Raw genomic sequence first — 18,924 nt, 5'->3', positions numbered from 1 at the left:
TCGGATGTGTTGTACCATTGACTGGTGTTAGCAACATTTACATTGAAACACACATAGAAATTATTGCGATCATGTGCCAGAGACATTTCAGCACTCACCATGATGGGGCAGTTTCTTAATAGTTCATTATTGTCCATAGACCTTGCCATATCTCCCAAGGATTGGACTGCTCAAATGCTGCTAATACCTGGGAGATTAATTGACTCATTCAGGGTTTCAAAAGTCTCCTTAAACTCTGTGAGACCCAATATCTTCATCAGGTGGGACGCCACTGACCCCAGATGAAGACCCACCCACCAATCCTATGACCACACCCAACTCACGTGGGAGATCGCACTCCATTCACCAGCTCAGGTGATTGTGCTATATTCACGGAGAATGACTAACCTGGTGAGTCGTGTACACACTGGTATATGGGAAAACTGGTTCATGAGGCCACAAAGGTTGGGAAACACTGCACTATCTGACAATCTGAATATACTACAGTAAATAGGACATACTGTATGCTCGGCAGTAGATGAGCCACCAATAAAGCTCCAGCTTTGAATGCAGCAGCTTCCAGTAAGAAGATGCTAAACGTTCAATATGCCCGATTTGAAAACAAAGTATCAGTGCAAGTTTAGTATTTGAATTGGTGTTCCATCCAAACCTTATTCAAATTTTTGGAAAACAAGAATGTGCCAATGTTGATATCAATTTAGTGAGTTTTTCATATTCTCTTATGTTTTTAAATATAAAACAGTTATGTCAAATTCTTTAGCTCAGGATGAGCAGATGATTAATGTAAGCAATGGTTCATTTGTACACAGTACAGAATGTGAACATATTGGAAGAAATTCTCTGTGATGTAAATGAATAAAAATACTATCTTTCTGCAGGTACACGACTTCAGATAATAGGAACTGCCATGTCAAGAATGCAAATGTACATTAAATACTGTACATTAGAAGTAATTAATGATTGAGTTACGCTTTGTTTAGTATTGCACCTTCCTCTGAAAATATGCCCAGAAAAACTGTTGTCTTGCTTCAGCAGCATTATACAGTAGACAGATTTAGGCAGTACTGTTCTGTGAGAAATTCATTCATATTGCTTTTACATACAGTAAATGGAAAATACTCTTAATATCATTAGGATAAGATTATTAAGAAATCCATAGCATGCTTAGAACAAGAAAGAGGTTTATTCAGACATAAAATTGTACCTCCGATTGAGAACTCGGGTCTTTATGTTGTTCTTCTAAAGGCCAGCAACAACTGTCCTAGTACAGCTGAAACACGACTCCGCTTCTTCCATCTACATGTTTCAGAACCAGCCCAGCCCCTTTTTCAAAGAGTTATCTCACACGGGCAGCAGCAGCACATTATAGCTTGCAAAATATACCAAATTAGGAGTAATTGCATAACTTTGTGTTTCCAGCCAAAGTTGTCCTTGGCTGGTAACAGCCTTCTCTTCAGATTTAAAGCAGACAAAATCTCTTCTGAAATATCCACAAACTGAGTCATTTTCATTTCCAGTGGAGCCCCTCCCATGACAAATTTAATTATTGTTTCAGAATCAGTGCATTTTAACATTCTAACCAAACAAACCCCAAAATAGGTGTTATGGCACAGCCAGCCATAGCAAGTACTTTTGTATTGACTTTTTTTTTAATCTGTTTTTAATTTTGTGGCTCAGTTTTATAGTATGTTCATATTTTCATATTTAGGTCAAGGATAGTCCAAAGAGAGTTTCAAATAGCTGTTTCCAAAATGCAGACCAACAGTCTAAATTAAGCCTAGATGAGACTAGATTTTGCACCACTTTTGCCCTTTGGTAATGTCCAGAACAATTAGAAATTTAGAGTGGTTAGGAATTTAAAGGCTTCCAGAACAGCTGCTCCTTAAAACTGAAGCTGTGGTATTATGGGTCTGTAATTTTAAAGGACACAAGACAAAAGTACTGTATAAAATAAAGGCTAGTTACTAAACTGTCTAGCAAATTATTCTTATTGCTGTATATAATACCAACCAAGGCCATCTGGAACATTTAGTAAAAGGTTTCTGTATGTTATTTAAAAAGATGGGTATATTTTTGTATCCCCCCATGTTAGACCACATCATTACATGAGTCTTTACAGGTACAATAAAATTACTTCTACAAGTGGAACGCTAGCAGGTTAGGTGACTTGCAGCTCCAGTGGGTTACAGGGTTACAGTTTAGCACCTAGCCACTAGAGGTCCCTCTCTAACTTTTATGTGCTTAAGCAACATTGAAACAATTTTCTATTTTTAAAGTTCACGGGGCATCTTTCTGTAATTTCCACATTTATCCTTTTCTTCTATTCACTCTTGGAATACTCAGTGATTGGTTATTTAATTTTCTAGTCTGAACCACTGCCTCACTTTTTTTAGTTACAGTGTGAGAGTGTATGTGGTGTATGAAGTAATTTGACAGTATTGTGGGGGATTGTGTAGGACCAGCAGCTATACTCTGAAGCTAGTTTCTAGCATACATTCACCTTGAGGTAATGAATATTGAACTCATTATTGGAAATAATTTTCCTAGTGCTGCAGCTTGCAGTGGTGTTGAAGCTCTCGGCATTGTCTCTTACTGTCACTTTAATGAGTTTTAAGCATCTGTGCCCTTTATTTGCCTTCATTATGTACCTAATATAAACTTTAATTGCAGGCGATCATCCACCCAGACACCCAGGAGAAAATTTTGATGCCCTTTCGCATGTCAGGTAAGAATTCTTGTTAGAATAACCTTTCAAAGAATCTTGATAATGAACACATTTGTTGGCAGATTTAACAAAATATGAGAATTAATTCTGAAAAGAGCCAAATTGAAGGTAAAGCAGATTTTTTTTTTCTCACTGAAGTATTTTCAGTGTTCTGATAAATTCCCACCCACCAAAAAGAATTTCACCATAAGCAGTGCACAAAAACAAGATGTATTAACTGAAATTTTAATAGAGGTAATCATCACAATTATACAGCAACTCAAAATAGTAAACAGTTCTGAAATATAAACACTAAGGAAGTGATAGTATGATGCTGAGGTGGCAGCCAATTGGAGACATTTTTTTTAATTTACTGAATTGTCTCTAAACAGTGAGGTTTGCCCAGCGGCGCTCTGCATATCAAACTGCCTGTGTACATTAAAACAGGACTTCTGTCTCCTAAATAAAAGTCTGTTTTTCAATCAACATTTTAAGCGCCATTTACTGACTCACCCCATAATGCAAAGACTCTTATCAATTTTAGTCATTTAGTTCCTGCACTTGCTTGCTTCCTGCCATAATAAATAAATGAGCCTTTTTATAAGGTGACTGTTGGTAATCATCAGAACACAAAGGACTTGTTGGAAGTGTTACACAATCCCATCATGTACCCTCGCTCATTCTGAAATAGCTCAGTATTTTCAATAATCAATAATTTAATTAGATAGGAGCATTTCCTTTGTGAGTAACAAAAAGAATTTCCTTTTCTATTTGCTGGTTTATTCAGCATAGTTTTTACTGATCTCCCTGATGTCTGAGAGTAGCTGTGTTGCGTTTATCGGTTTTGTCCAATCTGCAATGCCAACACTGTTCTTAGCCTCTAAATCTTGTTCTTTTCTTCCACTTTTAAGGTAAATAGTTTTAAGTCCACCAAAGCTTATGTGACAGAGGCTGGTTTCTGATTCAGCATTTTACTGTTATTGTAGGGTGGGTACCACCCCCAATATCAAAGAGCAGAAAATCCCAGGTACTTTAATCCAATTGGCACACTATAAGAAATACTTTGTAAAACTTCTGTCAGGGGAACTTTTACAAACTTTAGTGCCAACCAAGCTGATGGGACCCCGGAGGCAGCTGATAGGTACCGGCAGGCCAAGCGGAATGCGGCTTTGGTGGTTGCTGAGGCAAAAACTCGGGCGTGGGAGGAGTTTGGGGAGGCCATGGAGAATGACTTTCGGACGGCTTCGAGGAGATTCTGGTCCACCATCCGCCGTCTCAGGAAGGGGAAGCAGTGCAGTGTCAACACTGTATATGGTGGGGATGGTGCGCTGCTGACCTCGACTCGGGACGTTGTGAGTCGGTGGGGGGAATACTTCGAAGACCTCCTCAATCCCATTAACATGCCTTCCAATGAGGAAGCAGAGCCTGGGGACTCAGAGGTGGGCTCCCCCATCTCTGGGACTGAGGTCACCGAGGTGGTCAAAAAACTCCTTGGTGGCAGGGGCCCGGGGGTGGATGAGATACGCCCGGAGTTCCTCAAGGCTCTGGATGTTGTAGGACTGTCTTGGCTGACACGCCTCTGCAACATCGCATGGACATCAGGGACAGTGCCTCTGGATTGGCAGACCGGGGTGGTGGTCCCCCTCTTTAAGAAGGGGGATCGGAGGGTGTGTTCCAACTACAGAGGGATCACACTCCTCAGCCTCCCTGGAAAAGTCTATTCAGGGGTCCTGGAGAGGAGGGTCCGTCGGATAGTCGAGCCTCGGATTCAGGAGGAACAGTGTGGTTTTCGTCCTGGTCGCGGAACAGTGGACCAGCTCTATACCCTTAACAGGGTCCTGGAGGGTGCATGGGAGTTTGCCCAACCAGTCTACATGTGTTTTGTGGACTTAGAAAAGGCATTCGACCGTGTCCCTCGGGGAATCCTGTGGGGGGTACTCCGAGAGTATGGGGTACCGGCCCCCCTGATAAGGGCTGTTCAGTCCCTGTACGATCAGTGCCAGAACTTGGTCCACATTGCCGGCAGTAAGTCGAACCCGTTTCCAGTGAGAGTTGGACTCCGCCAGGGCTGCCCTTTGTCACCGATTCTGTTCATAACTTTTATGGACAGAATTTCTAGGCGCAGCCAGGGTGTTGAGGGGGTCCGGTTTGGTGGGCTCAGGATTGGGTCACTGCTTTTTGCAGATGATGTTGTCCTGTTTGCTTCATCAGGCCGTGATCTTCAGCTCTCTCTGGATCGGTTCGCAGCCGAGTGTGAAGCGGCTGGGATGAGAATCAGCACCTCCAAATCCGAGACCATGGTCCTCAACCGGAAAAGGGTGGAGTGCCCTCTCAGGGTTGGTAGCGAGATCCTGCCCCAAGTGGAGGAGTTCAAGTATCTTGGGATCTTGTTCACGAGTGAGGGAAGAATGGAGCGTGAGATCGACAGGCGGATCGGTGCGGCATCCGCAGTAATGCGGGCGTTGCATCGGTCTGTCGTGGTGAAAAAGGAGCTGAGCCGCAAGGCAAAGCTCTCAATTTACCAGTCGATCTATGTTCCTACCCTCACCTATGGTCATGAGCTATGGGTAGTGACCGAAAGAACGAGATCGCGAATACAAGCGGCTGAAATGAGTTTCCTCCGCAGGGTGTCTGGGCTTTCCCTTAAAGATAGGGTGAGAAGCTCAGTCATCCGGGAGGGGCTCAGAGTAGAGCCGCTGCTCCTCCGCATCGAGAGGAGTCAGATGAGGTGGCTCGGGCATCTGATCAGGATGCCTCCTGGACGCCTCCCTGGTGAGGTGTTCCAGGCACGTCCAACCGGGAGGAGGCCCCGGGGAAGACCCAGGACACGCTGGAGGGACTATGTCTCTCGACTGGCCTGGGAACGCCTTGGGATTCTCCCGGAAGAGCTAGAAGAAGTGGCCGGGGAGAGGGAAGTCTGGGCATCTCTGCTCAAGCTGCTGCCCCCGCGACCCGACCTCGGATAAGCGGGAGACAATGGATGGATGGATAGTGCCAACCACACATGGTAGTGTAGGAAGGATGGTAAACTAGTAACCTTGTAGCCACTAGGACACACTCATACCTGCTCTAAAAAATGGGTAATTATAAGAGGGTCTGTTCATAATGGTAGACCACACTCTTGATGGGGAAGTATGTAAATTGTGGGTCCTTATTAGTAATAGTATAGGCACATTTTGGGTGGCAGCTCCTCTATTACTTGGCCAGGGATCGGAAATGCCTTGGCCTTGGACTTTTAGTCTTTTGGCCATTTTATGAAAGCCTTTTATCCCAAAACTGTAAGTGGAGGTAGACCCATAATGAGCAGTGCAAGTCACTCCCTTCTAAAAATTTAGTAAAGGAGCATAGAAGGAACTAACCAGAAGGAAGGCAGAACAGTTAGAGTCTAGATGGTCAATAAGAATAAAAAATATTTGTTATTAATATTTTGTATGAAGGCCCATCCAGGATTTCTGTGACTAATGATCTGTGGATAAACTTAGCTATGACCCTGAACTGGCTTAAGCAGGCTTAATAATGAATCTATACATATTTGATATAAACAAAGAAAGAAAACAAGTAACCTGTCAGATTGGTAGAATGCTGTTTTTATGTAGCATGGCTCACAAGGAACTGGAAGGAGTTTAACGTATTGTGTGTTGCTTTGTATTGTTTGTAGCTCTGTGTCCTGTTGTGACCTGTATACTACCTCTCTATCCATCCAGTTTCTAACCCACTTATCCATTTCAGACTGACTTGGAGCTGCTGCTTGTTCTTGATACAGAGTTCACTCACACAAGTACATCCACACTGGGCAACTAAGTTGTAAGACAACCAAGACCACATGTCTTTCATATGTGGGAAGAATACTGGAGAAAAGCCTACACAGACATGGTGAGAAAGTGTAACCTCCACAGAGGCTTTGTTCAACCTTGCATTGGAATCCATGACTTTCAGACTCTCGGACAGCAGCACTGTACATGAAACAATTAACACTAAATCGCTATCATGGGTATAAGAAAAACAGCAGACAGTATGGGCACCTTTTAAATAATTCACCAGGCTTGTAGTAATTCTTTGATGGATGCATTGTTAGATTTTTTTTTAAACAATTGTGACTCAGTTTTACCAGAAACACTTATACTTTTTATGACACAGCGTGTTTAATTATTTTCAGCAAATTTACTTATTTTATGGCATAGAGAACCATAAAATTAAGTAAAATCAAATCCGGACCACTCTGATATTCACAAGACAAAGTACAGAGACGCAGGGTATCACAGGGCATGGAATGTCAGTGACCTTACTAAATGAAGCTTTAGATTATGAAACATTTGTCTAATTTTCTTGAGTTGTCTGACCAGCTGTATAGGAATGGAAGTAGTGGGGTGCATAGGAATTAAAGTAGTGGGTTGGGGTTGACTGGCTTTACAGTCAAAATAATTGTTTTTAGGTATGCTTATACCTCCTGGGGGCTAAGTAAAAAAAAAATTCCAATATAAACACACCTCTGTATTATTAATGACAGTGAAGTTGAACCCAACCAGGCATATTGTGTACAGTTCAGCAATTACGTAAAGTGGCACCGACTAGCATTACGTTGATATATAAAACCATTGTCTATGATTTGCATTATTTCACCCAGCCCCCAGCAGACTGAACCATTTGTGAATTGGGAAGACTAGCAATTGAAAATGAAAGTGTAAGCTATTGCAATTTTTCCAGTCAAAATTTCCATATCACACCCATACATGGTTCTTATGAGATGGCTTGATTTGCCAAATAAAAGGAATCCGTAGCATATTCCTTAGTGTGGAAAGTAGCCCGGACACAGACAGGCAGACATCGATGGTTCACCTAACACACGTTTATTCACAAACTCCATTTACAAAAGTGCCACACAACCCCAAAACTCCCCCAAAGTCCAGGCTTCACAATGCCTTGCCTCTCTCTTCAGGCCGCCTCCTTTCCTCTCCTCCTGAGCTCCGTCTTGCTTCCTCCTGACTCAAGCCATTGAATGGAAGGAGGTGGCTCCTTTTATACACACCCGGACGTGCTCCAGGTGCCTCCCAATTAACTTCCCGCCGGCACTCCCAAGTGTGGCAGAAGTACCGGCTGCGCACCCGGAAGCACTCCGCGTGTCCATGGTCTTCTTCCCCCCAGCACTTCCGGGTGTGGCGGAAGTGCTGAGGGCCAGGGCTCCTCAGGCATTGGGGCGCCCCCTGGCGGTGACCACAGGCCCCTATAGGGTTGAGTTTCTAAGCTCGTGGTCCCCAAAGCCACCAGGGCGGTCGCCCCCTCGTGGTCCGGAGGAGGTGTAAGCCCTCCTCTGGTCCTTCTGGGCATCCCGGCTGGGTGCCCTTGCCACATTAGATAGAGTTGCCCTCATAGAGGCATGATTTAATAAATTTTGTTCATTTTTTGCTCTGTGTATTTTTATAGTATGTGTTGCTCGTTCAATTTTTTTGTTTTTTATCAGAGTGTTACTTATGATATTTAAACTCTTCAGTATGTCCCTTAAGATGAGAGGACTGATCGTAGTATTTTCACTTAACAGTTTACACAGTGCAGACGATTTAACTGACCAGTTCATGTTGGACCATCTCAAAAAGGAGCGTACTTTTCAACTGGATCTTAACACTTAACTATGTTTTTTTAAGAAGTGTGCATGTTTTCATGCCCTTAATGGAACATAACACAAAACCCAATGGAAAATATAGAAATTACTGTAATGTAAATTTTAGTGATACCTTCTTTTCTGTTTTCAAGACACCTTCTGAATGGAGCCAACCATAAGTAAAGCACAATGTTTGGTCTTGCATTGTGTGGTGTCACCTCATAGCTGATTGATTTGTTTCTTTTGAACAATTCTGTTTCATGAGTCATACAAATTAATTCATGAGCATGAATGAAACAATTCATAGGAGCTCAATGGGATTGCTAAAGCACATGCATGTCCATCATGATGTCATCAGTGTCTTTCATTTCACTGACAACGGTAGAGGTTTAAAGAACATCCACAGGAACTGTCTAAATCATGGGTCTTGACTCACATCACTTATGATTCTTTCTTTTGAGTTCAAATTGTACCAATATCAGTAAGCAAAAATTCTTGACACTGATGTTTCACTCATGCATCATAAAAGTAACAATAAATTTATATTAGAATGTATTACCAGTAAATGTTTTTTTGTTTTTAAAAATTAATTATTAGAATTGTTTCAAATTGCATATATAAACAATATTAAAACTAATACATTTATGGCCCTTTGTACATTCAACAAATTAGTCAAACAAAACTGAATCTTACAGTTTTTAACAGTTGTTTACTTTCAAAGGTTTTCTTTGATTACAAATTTCAAGTTACAGATTATGTCACACTCTTGATTACAGTTTTTGTTTTGTCTATCACAGAATTATGTCTTATTGGTCAGTCCTTGCTAGTCCTGGATTTTATTTTGAATGTTAACTTAATATTGGCACATTGTGTATGATCTGAGGTTCATCAATATTCCACCTCATTCTGATTCCAGTCTTATACTCATATCTGCCAAAATATGCCCCTTGTGAATCTAGCCTAAAAAAAACTAATAGATTGCAAAATGTAGGGTTCTTTTATCTTTTCAGGACTGATTTCTGCTTTGTCACCTTTTCTGACAGAATACACTAACGCTTCCTTTAACAGACTGTACCTTTCATCTGTTTACAGGCTTTAAAATGTCTCCAGTTGTAAATTGGAAGAACATCTGTTAATCCATCAGTTTTCCTATAATATTAATTTAGGGTCAGCAGATGTAAAGTGACACACATATCTTTGCAATGTGTGGAGAAAACCAGTGTAGACTCATTATGTGCATGTAAGCTCTACTCAGTGTCTAAGCTAATATTCTAACCTGGTCTCCTGGAGCTGTGGGCAGAAGTGGTAACCACTGTACCACTCTGGTGGATGCTAGAAAGTAAGCCAAAAAATTAAACATTTTACATTGTCTATTGTGGTTTGGACATATCATAAGGATGCTCCCCCTGTAGCTCCCTGGGCATGTCCCAGTGATTGGAGACACTGTGGCAAATCCAGTACATGCTGGAGGGATTAAATTTCCCTGCTGGTTTGTGAAAACATGGGAATTCCCTCTGAAGAAACTGGAATTTGTAGCTCTTGAAAAGGAAGTCTTGGGCTGACCTTCTTGGCCAGCTACCTCCCCGACCCTCACCAAGGGGAAGTGGTTTCAGATGATGAGATGTGAAGAGGCTGTCTATTGTTTTTGTAATTTAGTTGTATCTTGCTCTGCTCATCTTTTTTCAAACTTTAGTTCTTCATGTAAATTTGACATAAGCAGCTTTCAAGTTCATTTGTTTATGTCAAACACCAAAGTGCCAGAATTAAAACATCAACTTCTAACAAAGTAATTGGGGCTGATGATGTACAGTATGCCTGGAGTCCTACTTTGACTACTGGACTTTCCAAAGCAGCCACTGGGGTAGGCTTTTTTATTAGTTATGAACATGCCCTGCTTTGTTCTGTTTATTTTGTAGTACTATTATTGCCTTTTTTTTTTGTTCATTCAGATTGTTATTTCTTTTCATGAAGGCCACCATGTCAATAGCAACAGTGCCACTGTTAATCCACAATAGCATAAACCCCAATTGCAGGGCATTTGAGCAAGATGAGCACTTGAGTTGATGTAAAGGTTTTTTTCAAAATATTCAACTTAAGCTGATCAACTTTCCTAAATTTCTCTCACTATATTTTCTAGTTATGTTGATAATATTTATAGTATCTGCAGTACTTTCAACAGAAGGTAAGCCTATATATGAGACCACTTTGAGAATGGGATCTTTTAGTTATATTTTCAGATAATGTGTGTCAACCCTTGATTAAATTGTTTGACTATTTCATTTTTTTGATAGCCTAATCATCCTTTTAATATATTTGATGCATTTAATTTCATACATTTTGCTGCCTTTGTATGTGTTTAACCTTTTGTTGCCTGGTTGCTCTCTGCTTCCTAAGAACGTTGTCTCAGTTATTCCTGCATTAACATTACATTCGCAAGTTGTGTATATAGATACAGACTGGCCAGGAAATATTTGGCAAGAGTCTGAAACATTTGATTCCCTATTTAAAGAAGCAAAGCAACCAAAGGAACCACCACAAGGAATGGGATCATGATTATTTTTTAAGTTTTCCCATTCAAGTCGTGTGCTTCTAATCTGCAAAGCTTGTGTCTATGTAAAAAAATGCAAACATAGAATATTTCAGAACTACACATAACATTTTATAGTATGGACTATATCATTAAAAATTAAATTATTGAAAACTGAAATTAGGAGACCTAATACTACATGGAATGTGGCAAATTGTGTTATTATCCCATGTGATAAAGTGATCATAAGTTAAGCATTTGCTAAATATGCTGACACTAAATTTGGAGATTTAAAAAATGAAAATAAAATTGTAGCTACCATCTGTAATATTAATTTGTCAATGAATATTGGCAAAAGGCAATGTGACCTTGGGGATCATTTAAAAATGAGATGATTGCATGTGATTGCTTTTCCTTGCAAATCCGCAGTATTGTTGACCAATATTGTTGATATTGCATAGCTGTGTATTTTTATTAGAATGGCGTCTGAGGACATAAGTACAAAAAACATTTTGCCCCTGAAAGCCACGCACAGGGTGGTGCTATTTCTCAAGTTTTTATAGAGTTGAAGAAAAAGACCACACTGGGTTTTTTAAACTTGTTTCATTGGGGTGATACTAATGGAGTCTTTACACTATGCAGTCAAAGTGAAACTTCTGTGGATTATCACTGTATTCACCAGTAAGCATTCTACAAATATTTAAAATATGAAATTCATGGACATATACTCTACTTGAATAAGAAGGTTAGAGTGAAGATTGTTTGGTTTGCACCTGGTGGGAACAGACCACACATACCCCAATAACATACATCATAGTGCGCAATTACATTTTTGTTTGTTTCAAAAAGCTGATCACTGCAATCAAAGATTTTTTAAATTCATCTGAGCATTTTCAATTTGACCAATTATAGATAATAAACAGTGTCTGGTTCATTTAGCATTAATCTCAGATCTGCTTGAACTGTTGAATGAGCTAATTGTTGAGCTGCAGGGACAAAATAAAAATGTTATCAACATGCTCATCAGTTTCAACATCATCAAAAGAAAATTACAAGTGCTATCAAGTAAGCTTCGATACTAAGACCTACTCTATTTTAATCATATGCATGCATTCCGTGCTTGAGTGCCTGGGAAGTGACACGGCACAGTTCAGCTGTGTCCATTAGACTGAACAAGTTTTGAACCTGTCATATGAGATCAGTAAGTTTCATTGATGTTGCTGGAGTCTTTTGCCTCTTATATGTTCCTCCCATTTTTGCCCACATTTTGTTGTGGAAGATGTAGGTTGAAAGATGGCATCCATCTTTTACTTTGACAAAGCAGCAATGCAGAATGAAGTTCTTACTATGAAAGATAAAATTCAGGTGAAAGGGAGTTTTAGAAGTTTGAAAAGGGAGTTTTAGAAGCAACTGTTTTTATCCAACAATAGGGGGCTTCGCCCCCTGCTTACTTCACTCGCCAACCCCTTCTCCTCCCCGCTGAACGAATCCCAAGGAGACGTGACCACTCCTCCAAAACCCTTATTAAATGGTGATACAATGGGAAACAACTACAATTTGTTTTGGTTTTTTTTTACCTCCTCTTTGCTCGATCAGCTGCTGGCTTGCTGCTGCTGCCGCCGTGCCTTGTGATCTACATTTCGTGTGGCGCTTCGAACGTTTAAAAGCCTGTACAGCACCTGTCCTTTTGTCTCACTGCCTTGTCTCTTTTCTCTCCCAGACATCCTCAAACACTATTCGATCTCTTTTCGCTATTCCGTTATTTCACCAAGTACTATTTTCCGTTTGTTTGCGCTAATGCGATCTTTACTCTCATTTTTTGAGACTTTCGAATTTTCCTACTTCCAATTTATCTAACCTGCTCTGCATGTGTATCACGGGACTTGCTTCCAAAGGTTGTAAGTATGACATGACTTGTCTATCTTGTGGAACGTGAAAGTGTCTGTCTCTCTTAAGATAAGAAAATTAACCCTTTACTTGTTAGGGCAGCTATTTGTGAGTGTGTGCTTTCTCTCTAATAAAGTCATAGCACAGATCCACTATGATAGATCAGCACCTTGTCATCTGCCTGAGAATTGCAATCAGCTTCTTCTGCCGTGATTGTGAAAAAATAGCAGCTGCGTTAAGGCAAAACATTGTTTTTCCTAAATTTCCTTAATTGGGGCTATGGAAGATTAGCAACTCGAATGTGAAAGGGACAGAACATGATCCTAAATGAGGAGAAGTAGGACTATGGTGCTCTTTTAAATTTCAGAATAATTGCATGCCAGGTAGAAATCGCATGCCTATTTAGTGGAAGCACATACTACAAGAATGAAAATAAGTGGGAGTGTTTTGCCTTTTTAAGGCAGGAATCTGCCCTTGGAAACCTAGCCATTTAAAGATATCCAAAGTGTGTGGATACATGACTCACTAGAGAAAGTTCAAGCCTGATGTTGTTGTAGCAAGGGAGGGCAGCCCATGAACCTGAAGTGATTTTAGAGTTAAGCAACTAGGGGGTTTAAAGCTGCCTTAAAGCAGAGTGTATTTTAACATTTGGGAATGAAAGAAGGATCTAGAAAATGCTATCTGTTTATGGGAAGAACCAAGAGTTATGTGTGAGAGAAGTAGAGACAGAGACCTGGTGGAGAGAGAGGAGAGTTTGGGAGCATGTGCTGATACAGCACGGTGCAGCACCCACCACACAACAAATCACCCAGATTAGGACCTGAGTGCAGCCGTGCAATGGGTGACACCTCAGCACCACACTGGAACAGTGTGAGGTTTTTTACGGTGGATTGAGTGCCAATCCTGCCACCAACCCTCAAGTTTTCCCTGCAAGTTGGAGGACCTGCTTGCAGGGCTGGATGCAGATTAATGTCATACCCAGGGCAAAGCAATTGCAGGGTAAGGGCCTTGCTCAAGTTCCCAATGGAGTAGAGTCACTTCTGATGTTTACAGGATTTGAACTGGCAACTTTCTGATTCCTAGCCTCAGAGCCACCACTCTGGGAGTACAATTTGAGGTGGAAAATGGGTGAGCCACCTTACTAGGTAACCACTGTAGCAGAATAGTTATTGCTAAATTTCTACATTGTACTTTTGCTTTTATGGATCTCTTGTGTTTTTTTTCATGAATAAATGCACTATTTTTCATAACTTAGGCCTTCATGGCATTATTCTGACTCATTTGATGACTTACAAAATACTATATAAAGACATTTCCTAAAGTTGTCTAACCTGTTAAAAATGGTTGGTTTCAATATTTGAAAGAATATTCAGGGTAAGTTAAATGGTGAGATATGACGCATCTCACATGCTACACTGATTTTTATTTATTTATTTATTTGTTTTTTCACCAGTTTTCCAGTCTGGTGCTCTATATTTCCTTCCAGTCTGTAGTTTTTTTTTTCCTTAACCACTATGTGTTCCTTGTATATTTTTACAGGCTACATTCCTTTTGGAACCCCAATAGTGAGTACCTCTTCTTTCCTCTCTAGGGATATGTTAGTCTGTTAACATGGCACTATTCCTGTGCATCCTTACATAGTCTGCTGTGGCTTTAGCATTTTATTAGCTTGCACTTGCAGCATAGGAGAAACCAGAGCAAACATTCAGCTCTTACAGGTTATAATAATAGAGTTGAACATGTAGTTACCATAATATTACCAGAACCAGTATGGAATGGGGATGAGGAGTGGTAGATGGTTACTTATCTTACAAGTATAATGATTTGTATGTGAATATTAGTAATTTTTTTTTCCATTTTTTAAAAGTGTTTGCTATAGTGTCAATGTTGGAACAGTCACTCACGTAAATAGTACCTGAATGTACAATAGCTCCATCAACAGCCACTCAGATCTTCAAGGCTGTAGTTACATATGTTAAGCTTATAATAGTCAAAAAGAGCTCCTTAAACAACACATCCACTAACTACAAAATAAACACTAGTCAGTAATGTTGCTGACTACATGACTGACTACTACAGTATATAAAAACAGATTTTAAGATTTTTTGTAATTATTAAATGAAGATGTTTGTCTGCTTGTCCTAGGTCTGGGAGCTGTATTTATCAACTGAAGTGATCTTTCACAGAGTACATACATGAAAAATCAACCAATCTAGATAGATCAACCAATACTTTCACATGCTTGTGAGCTTCTTAATTACAGGATGCCTGACTCTTCAGATTTTGCTTGTTTTGACTAGAACTAATGTGACTGGTGGTTAAATATAAAGCACAGATGTACAGCTAATAAGGCGATGTGTGCAACATTGTGGACAATACTGTGACTTCACAAATTACAACCTTGAAAAATTACTCTCATCTAAAATATTATTGAGAGTTTACAACATCTGATCTAATGACCAGTTTCATCAAAAGAATTCAGCAGGTATATCATGATCATTTCCTATTTTGAACTCATTTAGTAAGTGGCACATTTATACTATTTGGAAGCCTTTTAAATTACTTTTAAGAGACATATAATTCATACTGTAATAAATTACAGCATCTATGGACACAATGAACTCTTATTCAGTAGTAGTTGATACATGATCTCCATTTACTCAGTTCTTTATTTATAGGGCCTGTCATGGTCAAGGGTGCCACAAAGCATTGTTTGTTTTATATAGACATTCAATAAAATATACATTCTTGCTTAGGTGAAATTATAAAGTTTAAAGTGAATTTGTCATGTATTCATTCTGCAATGAGATTCTTACTTGTAAGGCTTCCATGGTCTACTAAAGGTAGTACATTACTAACAGACAATTAATCCAACACACTCATTAACTACAATTTCAGACAATAAAAATAAATACACATCAAATACATAGTGGTGGAATGGCACCCTGTATGAACTACAAACCCTAAATATTTTGCTCATATCATTTTGTATGTAAAGAATGTTGTTTGCACATTGTTTGATTGATGCCCATTCTTTCCTTGACAGGTTGTTGGACTCCTCCTGCCCAACCAGACCTTGGCCTCTACAGTCTTCTGGCAGGTATGTATGGTAGGAAAGAAAGATAGAGTTTGAGCTACCTGGCAGGGTCTAACTGGGGATGAGGCTGACCTTTTAAACAAGAATGTTTTGATATTCTTTAGACAATTATTTAGATTTAATTCATCTCAAAGAGCACAACATATGCATACAGAAATTATTACCCTCAGATTTAATAGCTCAATTACAATGTAATATATAAAGCATTCAAGAATAACCCTAATCTGAAAAAGTCAATAAGGTATGAAGATTTGATCTATTTCTTCCATTTCTCTTATTTGCAAAATGTAGGAAGGCGATAGTTAAGCCAGTTACTAGTTACTGATAAAACGGTATTTTTATATTTTTGATCATTATATTACTTTTAATTCTTGGTTAGTTGATGGAAACTAGCTCACCATGCTTTTATGTCTGTGACCATGGTGGGCTTTTAATTGAGGTCAATCTGAAAATGAACAGCTTTATTAAGCATATAATGGAGATATCTGTGTAAGAATGCTGAAATGGGGGAAAAAAAACATTGTTTATCGTATTATTCCCTGTGTAGCAGCTGATTAATATTGTAAACCTGGCACCAAGGAAGAACAACAACAACAACAACAACAACATTTATTTATATAGCACATTTTCATACAAAAAGTAGCTCAAAGTGCTTTACATAATGAAGAAAAGAAAAATAAAAGACAAAATTAAAATAAGATAACATTAGTTAACACAGAAAAGGAGTAAGGTCCGAATGGCCAGGGTGGACAGAAAAAACAAAAAAAAACTCCAGATGGCTGGAGAAAAAAATAAAATCTGTAGGGGTTCCAGGCCACGAGACCGCCCAGTACCCCCTGGGCATTCTACCTAACATAAATGAAATAGTCCTCTTTGTAGTTAGGGTTCTCACGGAGTCACTTGATGCTGATGGTCATACAGACTTCTGGCTTTTAATCCATCCATCATTGTTGGAACATCATGGAGCTTTGGGTAGATGGTGGTGGCGCAAGACACCACCAAAAGGACACCGGAAAAGGAAACAGAAGAGAGAGTAGGGGTTAGTACAGATTTTGAATGAATAGTTATTATAATGAATTGGATATACAGAGTATCAGGATTAAATTACAGTGAAGTTATGAGAAGGCCATGTTAAAATAATGTGTTTTCAGCAGTTTTTTAAAGTGCTGAAGAAGAGTGCTTGACACACACAAACCACTTTACTATAGGGGAGATGTCTCTGTGGAGGCAAAACTAGATGAGTTTTGCAGAAATATAATTATATTTCAGGATCATGATGGACTGGACTAAGAGAGCTCGTAACTTAAATTCCAAAGCAAAAACAACCAAAATAACTAGCAGCTTATCAACTTCTATGATACCTTTGTTTATATAGATCATTGCTAATCTCATTTACTGTAGATTAAACACGATGTGTCATGTGTAGATTCCTGTTAATGAAGTCTGCCTGTGTAAACTTTAAAAATCAGATATAAGTTTATACAAATATTAAAGGAGGCAAGGAAATTACTGAATCTAAAATATACTCAAAGTAAAAAGACAAGCTGAATGTTATGGTAATTAGTATCTTTAAATTGTCCTGATGTGAATCATTATAGCATGCACGCGTGTGTGCCCTGCCATTAACTGGCACTTCCTTCAGGGTTGATTCTTGACTTGTGCCTGATGCAGCCAAATTATGGAATGTAATATGTCTTTTTTAGACCAGATCACTTTGTGAAAAAAGGGCAAGAAATATTGATGGTCTTTTACACAGATTGAACCTGTTATAGGTTTTAGCTCCGTCTGACCTATAATTAAAATAAGCAGGATCTGTAATTGAGTGCAGGAATCTAGAGTTATAAGTTCCAGTCTTGTCACAGGGCACTGTCTACGAGGGTTGTCTGGGTTCCGCGCGGAATTTTATCGTTAGTTGAGTGTCAGCCTGTCGAAACCTGTTCTGCTGTGTAGAGGGATTATTCAAGTGGTTGCATGTTTTTGTTCAGATGTTTTGCACCCTCTCTTCCTTCAGAATGAACACGAGAAGCAAACAAACTGAGTTTTTGTTCAGATGTTTTGCTCCCTCTCTTCCTTCAGAATGAACACAAGAAGCAAACAAACTGAGAGTGCGCAGCCGGCGCTAGTGGCGAAGCTCCCGACTCCGTGCGTGCGTGACTTTCGAGTGATGATTTTTTACGACTTTTCTGATGGTTTAATCCGCTCGGTGGAACGCACCATGTTTGCCATCTTTTTCAACATCGATGGCATTGTCGCGTCAATTCCGCTGATGGAGAGGAAAACTGTGACCTCTGAGTGGTACACAACTCAGTGCCTGCCTGACGTTTTTTCTGTGATGGCTAGAGGCCGATCCAAGAACTTGCGAAGGCACTTTTTGCATCATGACAATGTGCCAGCCCACACGGCTAATGCGACGAAGCATTTCATTGAAGACAGTGGTGTCAACGTTTTGAACCCGCCACCCTACTCGCCTGATCTTGCACCATGTGACTTTTGGCTGTTCCCGAAGATGACAGAATCCCTGCGAGGCCACAACTTCGAAACTCGAGAGGAACTGATTGCAGCTGTCAAAGAACAGCTGGACAACCTCCCAAAGACAGCCTTTCGCGAGTGTTTTGCGGCGTGGGTCAGAAGAGCCCAAAAGTGCATTGATGTTGGCAGTGAATACTTGGAAAAAGTTTAAAAAGGATCGAAGTACATGAGAAAAATAGAAAAAAAAATCCTTGGCTACTTATTTCGAGTGATTCCGCGCGGAACCCAGACAACCCTCGTATGTGCTGGATTTTCACAATATGTCTGTTTCTGTGTGGATTTTTCTAGAACATTCTTTTATTTTCCTTCTACATCCCAAGGGCATTTATGTTAGGCTGATTAACCATTGTGTCTATGTGCCTTGCTGTGGAGTATTGTCCTTTACATAAATGGTTCCTGAAGTGTGCATAATTTTTGCACCCTGCAATGCTGTACTAGATAAAATGGGATAAAAAATGGATGGGTTAATGAATAATAACATACGAGGGCAATCCCAAAAGTAAAGTCTCCTATTTTTTTAGAAATACAAACAACCGTTTATTTTCTATAATGTTTACATCACTTTAAAGGTTAAAGACTTATTT

At 39.7% G+C, this 18,924-nt stretch overlaps 1 protein-coding gene across 1 annotated transcript in view; it reads left to right on the top strand.

Moving 5' to 3' along the window:
- LOC114651644 (sideroflexin-5-like) overlaps positions 1-18,924 on the top strand; it is a 226,115-nt gene that overhangs the window by 50,559 nt on the left and 156,632 nt on the right. Inside the window, exons 5-7 of the mRNA XM_028801474.2 lie at positions 2,671-2,725; positions 14,254-14,279; positions 15,761-15,814. Of these exons, the coding sequence (XP_028657307.2) occupies positions 2,671-2,725; positions 14,254-14,279; positions 15,761-15,814 (135 nt within the window). The remainder of the gene's footprint in view (positions 1-2,670; positions 2,726-14,253; positions 14,280-15,760; positions 15,815-18,924) is intronic.

Source organism: Erpetoichthys calabaricus, chromosome 5, assembly GCF_900747795.2.
Source record: "Erpetoichthys calabaricus chromosome 5, fErpCal1.3, whole genome shotgun sequence".
In the NCBI taxonomy this organism is placed as follows: Eukaryota; Metazoa; Chordata; class Cladistia; order Polypteriformes; family Polypteridae; genus Erpetoichthys; species Erpetoichthys calabaricus.
This window is presented reverse-complemented; position numbering and strand designations above follow the sequence as displayed.